Here is a 14,934-nt window from a genome sequence, read left to right on the forward strand (position 1 = left end):
AAGCTAGAGGGAGAGGGTCGAAGGTATAAGCAAAAAAATTAAATCAGTGGGCACCGCTACCAGAGCAATAAATAGAAGATCTGTTAGCAAAATCAAAAACAACCAAAAAAAGAGAGAGATCAAGGAAATTTATTTACTTTTGATCTATGAACAGTATGACATATAATTATAGACAAGTTTTGATACACAGGAAAACCCTTTTGTCAACCATTTTTTTTGCTAAATGAAACAGCACAATTATCTTTACACATTCATAATTTGTTTTTTCTTTTTTTTTCCTTTACAATACACAGCTTTCTTGGATTGAAGCAAACTGCAGGACATATTGAGTACTGGTATATTACAGCTACTTACATCATTTAAGAACAGCAAATGGAGAAAAATAAGTTATTTAAATATTGATTTCATATACAGAAAGTGCAACTTTGTTAGTTGTTACATAACTTGCTCGACAGTTTTGATTCCCCACAGGGTGTCAATTAATGATAAAAGTATCTTGGACTGAAAGTATTATTTATGGTAAAAATAATACAGTACAACTGCACAGCTGTGACTTGGTGAATCGACCACTATTGCTCTCTTAGAGATGATGACCTGTTTGCAGGTTTGCAACGTTTAAGGCTTCTAATCATGCTCCCAGTTTACATCCAAAGCCAGGCTCATATGAGAGCATTGCCACCGGGGTAGCAACAGTGGGTTATTGATCAAAGCTTATGGTTATGGTGACATTTAGTAATACTTTGGGTTTGCTGCTTCTATTCTTAAATAGCTGTTTGAGTTACTAAGATACAATGGATAGATATTAAACATCATTAGCCTGAGCAGAGCAGAGAAGATTCCAGCAGCAGGTTTCTTCTGTGCTTCCCAACAGTTCATGAGTGAACTTTTGCTTAGAGCACTGAATGACTACAAGAAGATGCAAGTGGTTATGGCTCTCATACCACACCACCTCACCTGCTTGGGGAATGCCACAGGTGAGTGAAACCACAGCAGGGAAGCTCAAACACTGAGAAGCTTAAGGTTTTTTTTAGATTAAAACATAAACTAAAATTGTAATTCAAATTAGACCACAATTTTCTTTAAAAGAAAACAAAATAATAACTAGAACTCAAAAATCTCAAACTGCTCACTCTAGTCCTGATGGGTGTGATTTGGTTTCCCTGGGTCACATAATCATTTAAAAAGTATGGATTCACCAAGAGTGTTTGGCACACAGCTTCAGGTTATTCCCATAATTCTCCTTCTATTAATAAGAGTGGGGAAAGTAATTAATACGGGAGAGCTTTACTGTATGACTTGCCTTCCCGGCAACACGAGGAAATTTATTTTATTTCCTTTTTTTTTTGTTGCCTATAGCCAGCTTGGACTTTTCCCTTGCTCCAATATAGCTGCTGTCTACTTAATTCTACTCTGTTCTCGTCCCTGCCAGCAATCCCAGGAAGTCTCAATACTCTTTCCATCTCCTGCCTGCTGATAGTTGCCATGTAAGCCTCAGAGACCAACAACAGAAAAATCATAATTATTTAAAAAATACTTAATTTCTTTTTTTTTCTTTTTTTTTCTTTAGAATCATAGAATATTGTGAGTTGGAAAGGACCCATCAGGACTCCAACTCCTGGCCCTGTGCTGGACACCACAAGAATCACACCATGTTCCTGAGATCGTTGTCCAAACACTTGAACTCTGTCAGGCTCGGTGCTGTGACCACTTCCTGGGGAGCCTGTTCAGTGCTCAATCACCCTCTGGGTGAAAAATCTTTTCCTGATATCCAGCATAAACTTCCCCTGACTGAGCTTCACATTGTTTTCTTGAGTCCTGTCACTGGTCACGAGAGTGAAGAGATTGGTAGCTGTCCCTTCACTTCCCCTTGTGAGGATACTGAAGACCACCAACGAGGTCTCCCCTCAGTCTCCTCCAGGCTGAACAGACCAAGTGAACTCAGTTGCTCCTCATAAGGCTTCCCCACCAGACCCTTCACCATCCTCGTGGCCCTCCTTTGGATGCTCTCTAATAGCTTAATGTCTTTTTTATACTGTGGTGCCCATAATTTCACACAGTACTCAAGGTGAGGCCACACCACATTTTCATCAGCTGTACAAAACACCTCTGCTGTATGTTCCCTGATGCTGTCATACTAGAACATGCTGATTATCCACACAACAAGGAGATCATTACAGAGATTAACTTGAGAGTAATTTCAAGTTACAACAGTGAATTAGTTGCCTTCATATGATGGTGTGCAGTAGACAGGGGTGAAATTCAAAATGAGGAAAGTAAACCTAACACCTATCAATTCTACCAGGAGCCAAATCAGTTATCATCTGTAGTCAAATGCATATTCATGTGACTTAAAACATGACCATGAAAGGATCAGATTTAGTAAAGAATCCTGGAATAAACATAATTTTTCGTGCATCAATCTGGGAGCATTTTATGAGGAGGAGTCATTAGCTCAATATGAAGCTGGGATAACTGAGGCACCAAATAGCAAAGTGCCTTGTCTGATTTTATACGGTAAATTGACATCAGAACTGATATTGGAAATAGTCACACATGCTGCCCTGTGCCCAGGTTTCTACACTATCTCCCTTTACCTGCCAGAGTAAGCTTGCTCTGCCTTCCATGGAGTATTTGTACTACAAGAAGCTGAAGGATACCCTAAATATAGACCCAAAGAATAAGCTGGCTATGTGCTATTCATGATAATCTGTATTTGGTATATAAAATGTATACCCAATATAGAAAAATAAAATTTGTCATTAGCCACATAGGCAACTGGAAAGTTTCACATGGATTTAGGCAGAAAAATATCATTACATCATGGAAAAATGGTGCACCACATTTCCCAGAACAATGCTCTCTTTTAGTGAGAAGTAACATTAATGCAGTCAGGATGGATTTCAACTGTTCTAAAAATCACAGTGTTATTCATGAGACTATAGTAGAATTTTTTTTGTCCATGCAATGGCATTACTGAATTTGATGATTTCTTTGGGATATAATTTGCTTTTTCAACGGAAGTGATTTTTCATTTGCAGAAACCCACTGTTTGGAATCAATATGGTCAGGATACCAAGTCAAAGCTGCAGCATAATGATTGACAATAAAACACAGTACACAGAATATGATTAAAATGAAAAGCAGTTACATATATACAAGGCAGTATATCTTGGAACAGTTTAGTAACAACAGTAAATGTAGACGGTAGTGAACAAGAAGTTAACCTGACAATCAAAACCTAGCATAACCCTGCATTTGTAAAAGCATCTCTACAACACAGAAAGTGTTATGATGAGGCATTTTATTGAAGCTACTTCAGCTGGAAATCACCCTAAGAGCAACTTAAGGGTGACGGGTTGAAACAAGGCTTGGGAAATGTGAATATGGGTAAGTGAACACTAGGTAACTGCTTAAAAGCTTATTTTAAGGCAAATAAAAAGCAGATTGCTAGAAAGCAGTTTTAAAAATGACCTCAGCTCTGTACAAATAAAAAGAAGCTTTCTGACTCTCCATGGGTTAGCTGCATTGGAGTGACAGAGATGGACTACACTGAAAACTAATTCCAGTCCATTAACTTTGGCCTAGCTAAAGGCTGTGTGGTGTTTTGGGACCTCTACCAAGCAACAGAAAGGATGACCGGGGAGGGCTTTGTGTTTAGTTCTAGACTAAAATAAACAAAAGGCATTTGCCAAACAGCCTCTAACGGAATTTGCGCCTTGGCTTGTACCTGGTCTTTAGGACTGATTTCAGGTACCTGGAACCTAGAGGTACAGAAGACCTCTTACTAGGATCACTATCACAAACGTGAGGAAAATGTGCAAGGGTCCCTTAATTCTGCGAAGCTGTCTGGTTCTCAGGCCAACCCTGTACATTTTATGAAATAAGAATACTTTAGATGGGAGTGAGGGGGGAGCAAAGTACCACATCTATGTTACCTGGTGGTTGCTTCTCTTCTCCTTCAGTTGCCAAAGACTTTCATATCCTCTGAAGAAGATATCTGCCTGTCCTTGGGAGCCACTTCCTTGATCCCTTTAGCTATGTGAAGTAATTAGAGCAATACTGGTGCAAGAAGAAGCAGTGAATTCTCAACCAGGCAATGTCACACTATGGAGCATGTTAAATTGCTTCTGGATCAAGAGGTTTGAAGAGTCTTGCCGCTGCCAGGAGCTTGCTTATGTGCCTTTCCTCTGTGATGCCAGCTTTTTGAAGGCAAGTTTGTGACAGAGAAGGCACTTTGCTCAGTGTGTTGAATCCTGCTTCTGTAAGCAGGCTGGAATACATAGGCAGACCAATGGAAATCAGCCAGTCAGATACAGAGGTGATGAGTCCCGGAGATACAGGTTTACGGCAAATTTCAGTGAGTCCTCCACTTGGAATCTGGGGAGTGAAAAAAACAGAAACAAAATAGAACCCTTAATGTCAAACATATCTGCCTTTACAGCAAGTCTTTTTTTTTTTTTTCCCCTCCTCCAAACTGGTATAGTTTCATAGCAGATGTTTCAACTTCTCTCATGTCAGATTTGTCAGTATGAGAGCAGTGTGGACTAAAAGGCTAAGATTACTTGGCACAGAAGCAATAATTTTGGCAATACAGACACAGTGGGCAGTATCCAGCTGCTTGGGTAACTGTCATGTGCCACTCTGAATTAGTTTGAGATCAGTAAAAAATATCCAGTAAAAAGACTTTTCAGAGTGATACGTTTAATTTCTCAGTAAGGCAAGAGAATACCAATTTTGTCTATTACCTCCTCAAACAGACCAAGTTTTCCTAGCAAAAGCCATGTTTTTGACTGTTTTCCCCTCCTGTTTTTGCTAAGGAGGAGTGGACACTAGTATAGTTTAAGAAATAAAAAAGGAGTATAAACCCTTTCAGATTTCAATACAGAAGCATTTAATACATGTCACTCTTAGTGAGCAAATATCTGTTACCACTGCTTGCAGTCTGCTTAGACTTCTAAGACTATTATTCAGTCAAGAGAGGGATATCCACTCTCCTTTCAACTACTAACTGTCCTTTCGGACAGGAGGCAGTATATCCTGCCCCTACAGTAGCTCTACCTATGTTGCACCTGCTGGATGAATATAGGGAGCACATTTGTACTAGGACTTCACAAGAATCTCCCTTTACTACTAGTCAGTCCTTTTAAAAGTCTGCTCATAAACAGGAAGATTTGGTTTATGGAAATACTCACTGCCATGCGATGCTGTTTCCTCAGCTGCTTTACCCGGATTTGGTCCAGGTTTGTGGCAACATCCTTTTCAGGCTGCTCTAAGTCTTCAGAGTACCTCTGTACCAAAGCCTCGGGAATGCCACAGCGACCGTGCTGAATGTTCCCAGCCAGACACAAAGGAGAGCAGACAAATTAAAGAAGTGTATCAATACAGACCAAAAAAGAAGTGTAGGATGGGAGCAAGAAGGAGCTTTCCTCGAGGTTCCATGAAAACTGAAAAAAGCAATCCCTTAGGGAGGGACTGGACCTTAAGACTCATTCCTTCCCCTCAAAAAAAAGATGTCTAATTGATGCTATCAATTTAGAGTTCCTTGGAAGCATAAAATTTAATCATTACTTTCTTTTTCAGCTCTACTTCCCCACATCAGCAGAGAAAGAGACATTTCCATGCCTGGTCCACCAAGGCACCAGTGGCCTGAAAAGATGAAGGTTCAGAATAGGTCTGGGATTTCTCAGTCCCCCACAACACAAGAGTTCCTTTAGGCATAAAGTCTGATAGTAAAGACAAACAGAGTTATAGAATGTCTAATGTCTCAATGATTTTTGATTTATCTAGGCTGGTTACTCACAGAAAAAAATTACAGGGAATAAGTGAAAGGCTATCCCTTGGAATGCTAGCAGAATGAAACCATTGAAATGGTTACCACTTACCTTGTCTGAGTACGGTTCTTCAGTAAGATCAATGTCTTCAGACTGCAACTTGTTTTCTATCACCATTTCCAGATCCATTCCCCTGCTACAAGACACTTTCCTTGCTGAAGCAGGACCTAGCTTTACCACGTGCTGCTGAACACTAGCAGTCTCTGGGAGCTCTGACAGCCAGGGTGGGAGTGGGCTAGGAGGGGTATTGGGCTCATGTTCAGAGGACGTCCTATGGACAGGTACTCCATGACAATCAATGGGACTGGATGAGCTGGTCTTTTTTACTGGCAAACATGGTGCTTCTAGACTTGAGTGGTTCCCACTTGTGGTCATGGGAGGATGGTATAATCCATTAGAAAGGCGTTCTCGGCATTTTTTGGCAGGGACAGGTGGCGGTTGAGAAGGATTTTTTGGTTGCATTCTTGCCTCATCTGTGCCTTTTTGCTCAGCTTCTAGACCTCCCTTGAGGACTGGAGCATAATCAGCCCGCGCAAGGTCATGAAAGCCTTTACTTTGTATTTCCAGAGGCATCCTTGTATTTTCAGAGGCATGATGCATCACTAAGGCAGGCTGAGCTTCATAGTTTTTCAGGGGGAATGGAGCAGGCTTTTCACCTGCAGTTTCCATTACAGAGCAGTTCAATTCCTTAGCTCTTCCCTTCTGAGAACTAGCAGCTCCCTTACTCTGCTTAGCCATGAAGTCATCTACCATACAGCTGCCTACACGAGCGTGAGGCGGCAGGGCAGAGCCAGTTGCCTTTTTTGCTACATCCAGTGAATCCTGAGGAAAAGAACCTACTTGCTTGCTAGTGTCCTGTAGGTTAGCACTGGATTCTCCCTGGAGGTCATCCAGCGAGTGAGATCTTGGCCATGTATCTACATCCTGAGGTCCATCCAGAGTTTCATAGCTCCGACAGACGGCAACCGGTAAACTTCTGCGGTTCTTCTTCAGACCTATGATGGCTGGAGGTTGGACAGAGCTCTTCAGAGCATGATGTGCACAACCCAACCCTTTTTCCCCATGCTGTAGAGTTTCTATTGACTTGGTCAATGGAAGCGTGGGATAATTTGATAGCTGGTTTCTGCTGAAATCCTTAAAGCTACGGTCACTTGCTGATTTTGAGGGCAGAAGACAGGTTCTTCGAGTTTTACCTAGAAACAAGTAAATTCACGATTAAAAAAAAAAAACCTGCAGCATAAATTAGAGATCACTTACAAATGGTTTTGAAAAAAAAAACAAAAAAAGATTTATTCTCTCTTTGTTAACTCTAAATGTACAAGAACTCAGTGCCATTTTAAGCATATGTATTTGTGAACTTCAGCTCTATTCGCCAAGAACTAGTAAATGTGACCACATAAGTAAAATATATTCATAATACTTAATATCCTTCCTATTCTCCAATTTGCAGAGATTTGAGGTTTAGCTCATATAAACCTTTTTCATGTAGAAACATCCTATAGTTAGAACTGATACCCTATATCACTCCTCCTGCACAAGAAAGTACAGGAAGACTGGTTTAGCACCAGCCCCTTTGTTAAACTACTTTTAGAAACAGCAGACTTTTATAGAAAAAGATCTTATGAGATGGAGAAATGTTTCAGAAGGGAGTTTCAAGTGTGACTAATATCAGCGTTAGTCTCGTCACATGTCTCATGTCTGGGGGGTTATCAAAGTGGAAGGTCTTAGAGATTTGATGTTTTATTATAAACACTTAAGATGTCAATATGAATCACACGTTCTTTGTAAGCTTTATTTTATATTTTTATAAACACCACTGATTTTAAACAGTGAAGTCCACCAACTCTGCTTGACAGAAAAATCCCGATCAAAGGGACTGTGTCTACTAGAGTATTCATTACTTGAAATACAAGGTCTTTTATCAAATACTATATAGATGTTTTTTCTTTTTAACAAGACAGAAGTAAATTTGTCTCAAAGCCAATGACCTCTGAGAATAACAGCACATCCTGAACAGTTATTGTTTTCAGGGTGACAGGGATACTTTCCCCCATGTACAGTAAGCTTTCTAAAATCAGGATAGATAGATAGATAGATAGATACACAGATACATAGATACACAGATGGATAGACAGAGAAATAGAGAGAGAGAGAGAGATAAAGCTCAAAATTTCTTTTTCCAATGGAAAGGAAAAAATCCAAACAGCCAAAACCTCAAACCAAAAGATTTGGTTAAATGCTATCAAAAGTCTGTAATAAAAGGTAATCAATAGCTGCCAATTAAAAGACCTGATCATTTCAGAAACCTGAGAGGTATTGCTTACTACATCAGAACTAAAGTAATCTGGTGTACTTTTAAGCAATAGATGTTTTCTTCTCATGCAGCTTGCCTTCAAAGCGTTATCCTGAAAGAAGTTCAGTGTTTGGGTTTTGAATAATATACACTGTTTGCTTTGCATATGAATGAAAGAACCTGTTTAACCTAAAAAAGAAATAGCTTGCATTCTCTTGCATCTTACTCCGCTCAAAGAGTTTATAAAACAAAGTATCCAGAAAACTAGAAAAGAAAATGGAGGTTACATTTAGGAAGAGATAAGGAAAACCCTCCCATCAAAAAAGTTACTGTATCTAAAATCAAGGTGTGCCTACCAGGATGAATGCGAGTACACAGGAACTCCTTTCTCAGAAGCTGTATGGTTCGCAGTTCAACTCAAACTAAATATTACTATTTCCACAAAGTGCTAAAAGAGACACATCCCACATTAAAGTTGGCCCCCTCGCTACTACCTTGAGTTCAGGTAGCTCAGAGAACTAGCAGAGAGACCTCTCTGTCTGCATCTTTCCAAGGAGCTTGGCCACTGCCTTCTGAAAATAACTTGAAATCACATTAAAGAGACATGTGTAAGAAATGTTATATTAATTTTTTAGTGCCTTCAGGCACTAATGTCAATATGTAATGAGAATGGAAAGAAGTGTTCTCTTTCCTTTATTCATTTTGCCAGCACATGTCTGACTTGTGCAGTAATTCACCCTATTGTCCAGGACTTGCTGTCAAAGCTCACATAACAAAATCCATGTACCTTCTTTTCAATCTGAAATACTAACCAGGGGTTACACCGGTTTAAGGAAAATCCACTCAGGAACCTCGACATTGAAATAAAAGTTGTGAGAAATGCTACTCCTGTGCAATATAAATTCTTACGGAAGTCATAAGGATATCTAGTAAGCAGCATTGCATTTCATCAAAAATGGAGTATGTCTGTGTAAGGGCAGTAGCCTGGGAATGGAAAAAAGAAGAAATGGGGAACAGGAAAAGGAAGAAGAAAAAACCAAGAAAAATGAGAAAAGCAAAATTTTCTTAAAGTAAAATCAAATCTTTAGTTCATTCTACCCCTGTTATGCTTAAAAATACAAATGAGGTTAGAATTGAAGTTCAAAACATTTTGTCTATAACATATATAATCAAACATGCCATCTTTAAGCTCTCTGCTTCAGAATGGTTCAAAAGATACTGCTGGGTTCAATGCTACCGCTTTGTACAGAGGTCGCTGGTTGAGAATGTAATGTCTTTTATGTAGACTTAAGTCAAGAGCAGTATCAGGAGGGCAGCTGTGATTTCTCTTTTTCCATCTGTTCCTTCCCCCCTCCTGACTGCCAGGTATAACTTCATTATGCTTCTGTGAAACTAAGAAAGGAAGGCAGTATTTCCTGAAAACAGACTTTAAAACATATTTTTAAGTTGTTTTCATAAAGTGGAGAGTTATATAAATAATGTCCACAAATGTAACATTCCCTACCTTGGGAAAAAAAGAAGAAAACAAACTACAAGAGTTAAAGTGTATAGCTAGTAAGGTTTAAAACACATTTTTAATGTTAGGATTTTTGATAATAACTCAGTCTTATGAACCCCCAGTACAGTTAAGCAGTCTAATGCCTTTCATAGTGCTGTTAACCACGGTGGCATCTCTGATTTAAATGTGCGCAGGACACAGGTGATTTGGTAAAAACTAAGATTACAAAGGTGGAACTTGCATAAAATGAATGAAAAGTTTATATTATTTCCAGGTTCAGTTCAAGCTATGGTGAATACTTTAACTCTTCTATTTAATGTTATGGTGCAGTTTTTGCTAGACAAAGCACTGTCCACCTCTCATGATACTTATTATTAGATTACAGACATGGAACTTTTAAATTCCTTGTCATCATCTGCCTCAGAAGAAAAGAGACTATCTTGGGGAATATTCTAGAGCCCTCAATTTCTAGAGGTAGCACAGTCATAGCAAAAAATTTTCAGTGTTTCCCTTAGTACTTCTTTTTCCATATGGAAGACAGTTCTCAGAAATTTAAGTATGCAAAACCAGACACAGAATGCATTCAGTGGCTTGCCCAAATCCAGATTTTATTAACTTCATTTTGACATTACTTTCTGTGGCTGTATTTTGGGTGCATTTCAAACAGGTCTGTTGACACAACAAAGATGATGGCACATTAGACAACAGTAGCCTCATTGCTTTTTCTATTGATTACAATCTAGTAGAAATGCACATTACATTAGGCAATGTGGCCACCTGTTTTGTTGCTTCCTTTTCTGACTAATTAGGACTGAATGTTTAAGTGCTTAGGATGCCTGCCTGGCACTGTGGAAATCTGGGCCTCAGTTTCTGAACAAGTCAGAGAATGCCCTTATCCCACCTGATAAAGCTGTGGTTTGTCTGCTCATTCAGCTCTGTGCATTGCATGTGCAAATCTCATCTCTTCATGTCCCTTAGAAAAGTTATACAGCACAAATAAAGCTTCAAAGAAGCCAGGCATGACCAGGGACATGAATGACCTATAGGTAATTATTAGTAGGCCTTCTCAGACTAGAAAAGAGATGACTTGGGAAGGAGTATGACAGAAGTCATACACAGACACTGTTAGGTATGGAGGTTCTATGGAAGACAAGGGATGTTCATAAAAAGTTTCAGAAAAATGGATGAATGCCAGGAAAGAGTACTCAAATTTTGAAGTTCTTAAATGATGAATTCCCCAAGAATGTCCCGGGAAGCATCAAATATGCTTGCTCTGTTCTTATTCTGTTCTGTAGCTATCTGCTTTTGTCTGGTCCTGTGAAAACCAGTTTTCCAATGTGGTTTCCAAATGAATCTGAGACTGTTGATGCCTGCATGCAAAACAAGCCCAATAACTGCACCACTGTCAGATGTTTAAAGGACAGCTTGCTCTCTCTGCCTTGTTTCTATATGGACTAATTGTCCATAGATGGTTGCTTTCTGCTCTGAGGTTCTTCTTGTCTAAGACGGGATAGGTCACAAACTGTATGTTCCTTGCTCTCTGTGAATTGAAATAAAACCACAATGCTGCTGTAAGTACACTGTGGATACCTAAGAGAATACCCACATTTTTCTGCAGTGGGACCCAGAGAAGTACTTACAAAACATACATGTGGACCACTGCTATAGTACATAGCAAACAATTTTCTAGCCAAAATATAAGAGTAGCTCTGAAATCTTGAATTGATACCAAAAGATCCAGTATCAGCCCCAAACCAGGCACTATAGGAGTCATCAAAATATTATGTATAAAAATTCCTCAGAAAATCTGAAGATCGGTTCCTTCTCAGAATGCATTTGCCCTTTATGAAGTGCTGATCTGCACAATATGATGTTTATACCAGACAAATGATTACCCTCATTTTAAAAGAAAAGAACACAATGTATTTTGAAAACATGCATGCAAATGAACAACCATGGTCCATGAACCTTGCAAACAAGGTGGAGCAGATTTCAGATTAACTAGCCTTGACAAAATCTCTGAATGAATCCAATATCAAATGTTCTTTTCATAATGGTTTTCAAAACAAGCACTAAATGCATTTGTGAGCAAAAATGATGCAGAAATGCAGCAAGCCATTCATAAAAAGCAATATAAAAATCATCAGCATTTCACGTTCTAGAAAACTCAGACAGGAATATTAGTTTAAATGTAAGTATCTAAGCAGACAGGCAATGCCAATTGCTTTCTAAAGGTTTTATTATATTGTTAAAATAAGGAAAATGTACAGGCAGCACTTTAACTTCAGTGTTACAGCTATCATTATGATGGCACTTAGAGACAAAAATGAAAGGAAATTGTCACATATGCCATATATTTAGCTATGATTCTATTCCAGCATGCCTACTGGATGTGGATTCGTATTCAAGAAAAAGAACTCCCTGCTTTCAGGAATTTAGTATATTGTTGATTTCAGGCATTCAGCTTCAAAGCAAATTCTGATTTTCTTCAATAAATTGTTATTTTTGAGTGGTAGACTGACAGAAAATGCACATACTAAGAGAAAGATCTTTAGCTCATATTTCAAATTGGAAAAATAGTCACATACAGTATCTATTTATTCTGTTCTTGGTTTCCTATTTATGCTGGATGTCAGTGATGAAACCAGGCAGTCTGAGGCCAAACCATGGCTCAAATGCTTGGAGCGATAATGCCAAACTCAAACCAGTATTTTCTCTTTTAATATTTCACCCCTAATGACAAATTTAGACCATCTCTCAAGTAAAGCATGCTCTGTTTTTTTAGAACAGAGACAAAAAATCTCTATTATCACCTGCCTTAGTAGTTTTTCAATGCATCACCTTTTACTGATGCAGGATAAGGCAAAGGGAACTGATATCATTAGCAATTTTTTCTTTTAGTTTATTTCCCTGCCAACTTCTCAACTAATTAACTTTCTAGTATTCATACACTAAGAAGTCCTAAATCTCTGCAGTTGGGTTCTGATCAGAGGAGAATGCAACATGCAACCTAAGCAAACACAAAAATATGGCCTAAAATAGAGAACATTTTTTCTTAACAGAAAAAATCCTCCTAATCTCTGCAGAGTTCAGAGACTTCTCCATCGGTGATCCCTTAGACAAGGGCTATTGGTGTGCAAGTAGTGCAAGTCTCAAGAAGCACAGTGGCATGGGAATATGACTGGGAGTGGAGAAGGCAGGGAATGGTAGTGAGAGTGCCTGTTGCCCTAAGATCATAAAAGAAAGACTATTTGTGAAATGTGATCTGTTTCCTTTATGCAAATAAATAAATTAGAAACAGTAGCAATGAAAACCAATGGCTCAAGCCAAGAGGGAAAGAGGTAATCAGAGCAAAGGAGAAAGTCAAGTGTGAAGTAGCTTTTGTTAGCTAAGAACAGGAGGAGAAGTATATGAAGTTATCTACTGAAAAAAAGACTGAAGGAATTTTAAGGCTCATTGCTGTCACCATTACCATTCTCCAGGTTTTCACTGCTTTCGTAGCAGCCAGAATCCCGAGGAGAGCATCCGGTTAGGCCTTGGCCTTCAATGAGAAGTTTCTCCTGAGATCCTGACTGGTCGCTGTTACCTAGAGGATGTGAGAATACAGTGAAAAACAGGCAAACAGGAAATGTGACTGAACTTCTCAACCTTCCATTTCAAACACCACTATTTTGTGTGTCCGGAGAAGGGCAATGGAGCTGGTGAAGGGTCTGGAGCACAAGTCTTATGAGGAGTGGTTGAGGGGGCTAAGGTTGTTTAGCCTGGAGAAAAGGAGGCTCAAGTGTGACCTTAATGCCCTCTATGACTACCTGAAAGAAGCCTGTAGCCAGGTGGAGGTTGGTATCTTCTCCCAAGTAACAAGTGATAGGACAAGAGGAAACAGCTTCAAGTTGTATCAGGGGAAGTTTAGTTTGTGAACTAAGAAAAATTTCTTCACTGAAAAGGTGGTCAGGCACTAGAAAAGGTTGCCTAGGGCAGTGGTTGAGTCATCATCATTGGAGGTATTTAAACGGTGTGTAGATGTGGCACTTAGGGACATGGTGTAGCAGTGGACTAGGTTGGACTTGATGATCCTAAAGGTCTTTATCAACCTAAGTAATTCTATGATCTTTCCTGTTGTATTAATTGTATCAGACCACTGTTTTATAAAAGAGTGAGCATTAGGAAAAGCCATCACAAATGTTGGAAACATTCATCCTGTTTGGTAAATAAGCAACAGCTTCAGCAAGAGTGTGAGGGAGTAGCATGGTACATAATAAAGCAGAATAGAATTCACGTGCGCAACTTAAACCCACGGAAATTTACTTAAAATGATGCTGTAAAAGTTCTTTCTAAGACTTAAAAAAACCCCCAACACTGAAAAAAAGAAGAAAAAACCACTGAAAAAAACCAACTCAAGTAAAAAAGAATAAATTTCGAATTCTGAACTACCTTTGAGAAGACCCAGAGGAAGGATCAGGAGTGGGTCTGGTACATTAGATACTGTCCCCTAACAAAGGACGAAGGGACATGGAAGAGACTAGTGGTATCAGTTCCTTCCTTCCTTGGTCTATGCAAAAAGACAACACTCAAGTGTGGTCCACTCAGGTTGCATAGACTGGATTCCAGGAATTTACTCAGAATGTGTTGTCAGAAATCATATTTTGTAAAGAAGCTAAATCTAGAGCTAAAGATAAAGAAAACCAATCTCATGATGCAAGGGTACAGTTTATGCTGTGGGTTTCTATACCAGCAATGAAATGTCAGAAATGATTATTCCAACTCCTACTCTCAGCACACGACAGGTAATTATGAGACAACAATGTACTGTTGTCTCTCCCAGGTTAGAGCTGTCTGGTTCCCACTTCTCTTTCTCCTCATCACCCTGACTTGGAGATGGAATTTGTACTTTCCAACCACCACATCTTCAAGTTTTCAAATCAAAATTGAAGGGCCTTGAAAAAATTATTTCTTCAGGGAAGTAAGCATTCTAAATAGGTCTGCAAATAATGAAGAGAAGCTCATGTTGGGTGACAAAAATCTACTCTGATATTAGTGAAAAGAACCTAATTTTGCAACTGTGGCTTAATTGTGGGGGTAGAGAAGGGCAAAGAAAGAGCAGATGACTCTCTGGGAAATGAACAAGAAAGCTACATGACACTGGGAACTTGGGCCACCCAGCACTGTCTAAAGATACTAATTACACACGTCACTATAATTGAATTAAGCATTGCCCACTTAACAAGCAGCTGTTTAAATTGCTGCTATGGCAGTTTAAGATAAAACACAGGAATTTGCACAGAAGCAGCTGAGAAAGCCCTCACACAATCCAT

At 39.1% G+C, this 14,934-nt stretch overlaps 1 protein-coding gene across 6 annotated transcripts in view; it reads right to left on the bottom strand.

The window, feature by feature from the left end:
* Nucleotides 1-1,955: 1,955 nt before the first annotated feature.
* Nucleotides 1,956-14,934, bottom strand: part of SASH1 (SAM and SH3 domain containing 1) — a 540,681-nt gene continuing 527,702 nt past the window's right edge. For 5 of the 6 annotated variants that reach the window (XM_027725286.2, XM_027725284.2, XM_027725293.2 and 2 more), the window contains exons 17-20: nucleotides 13,095-13,208; nucleotides 5,883-7,024; nucleotides 5,193-5,324; nucleotides 1,956-4,377 (exon numbers count right to left, since the gene is read on the bottom strand). In XM_027725286.2, coding sequence (XP_027581087.2) covers nucleotides 4,117-4,377; nucleotides 5,193-5,324; nucleotides 5,883-7,024; nucleotides 13,095-13,208 — 1,649 coding nt within the window. In that variant the 3' untranslated portion in view covers nucleotides 1,956-4,116. The remainder of the gene's footprint in view (nucleotides 4,378-5,192; nucleotides 5,325-5,882; nucleotides 7,025-13,094; nucleotides 13,209-14,934) is intronic. The other variant, XM_039385702.1, reaches the window with a different exon arrangement.

Source organism: Pipra filicauda, unplaced genomic scaffold (assembly GCF_003945595.2).
Source record: "Pipra filicauda isolate LSUMZ 115617 unplaced genomic scaffold, ASM394559v2 scaffold42_size3861933_pilon, whole genome shotgun sequence".
Lineage (NCBI taxonomy): Eukaryota > Metazoa > Chordata > Aves > Passeriformes > Pipridae > Pipra > Pipra filicauda.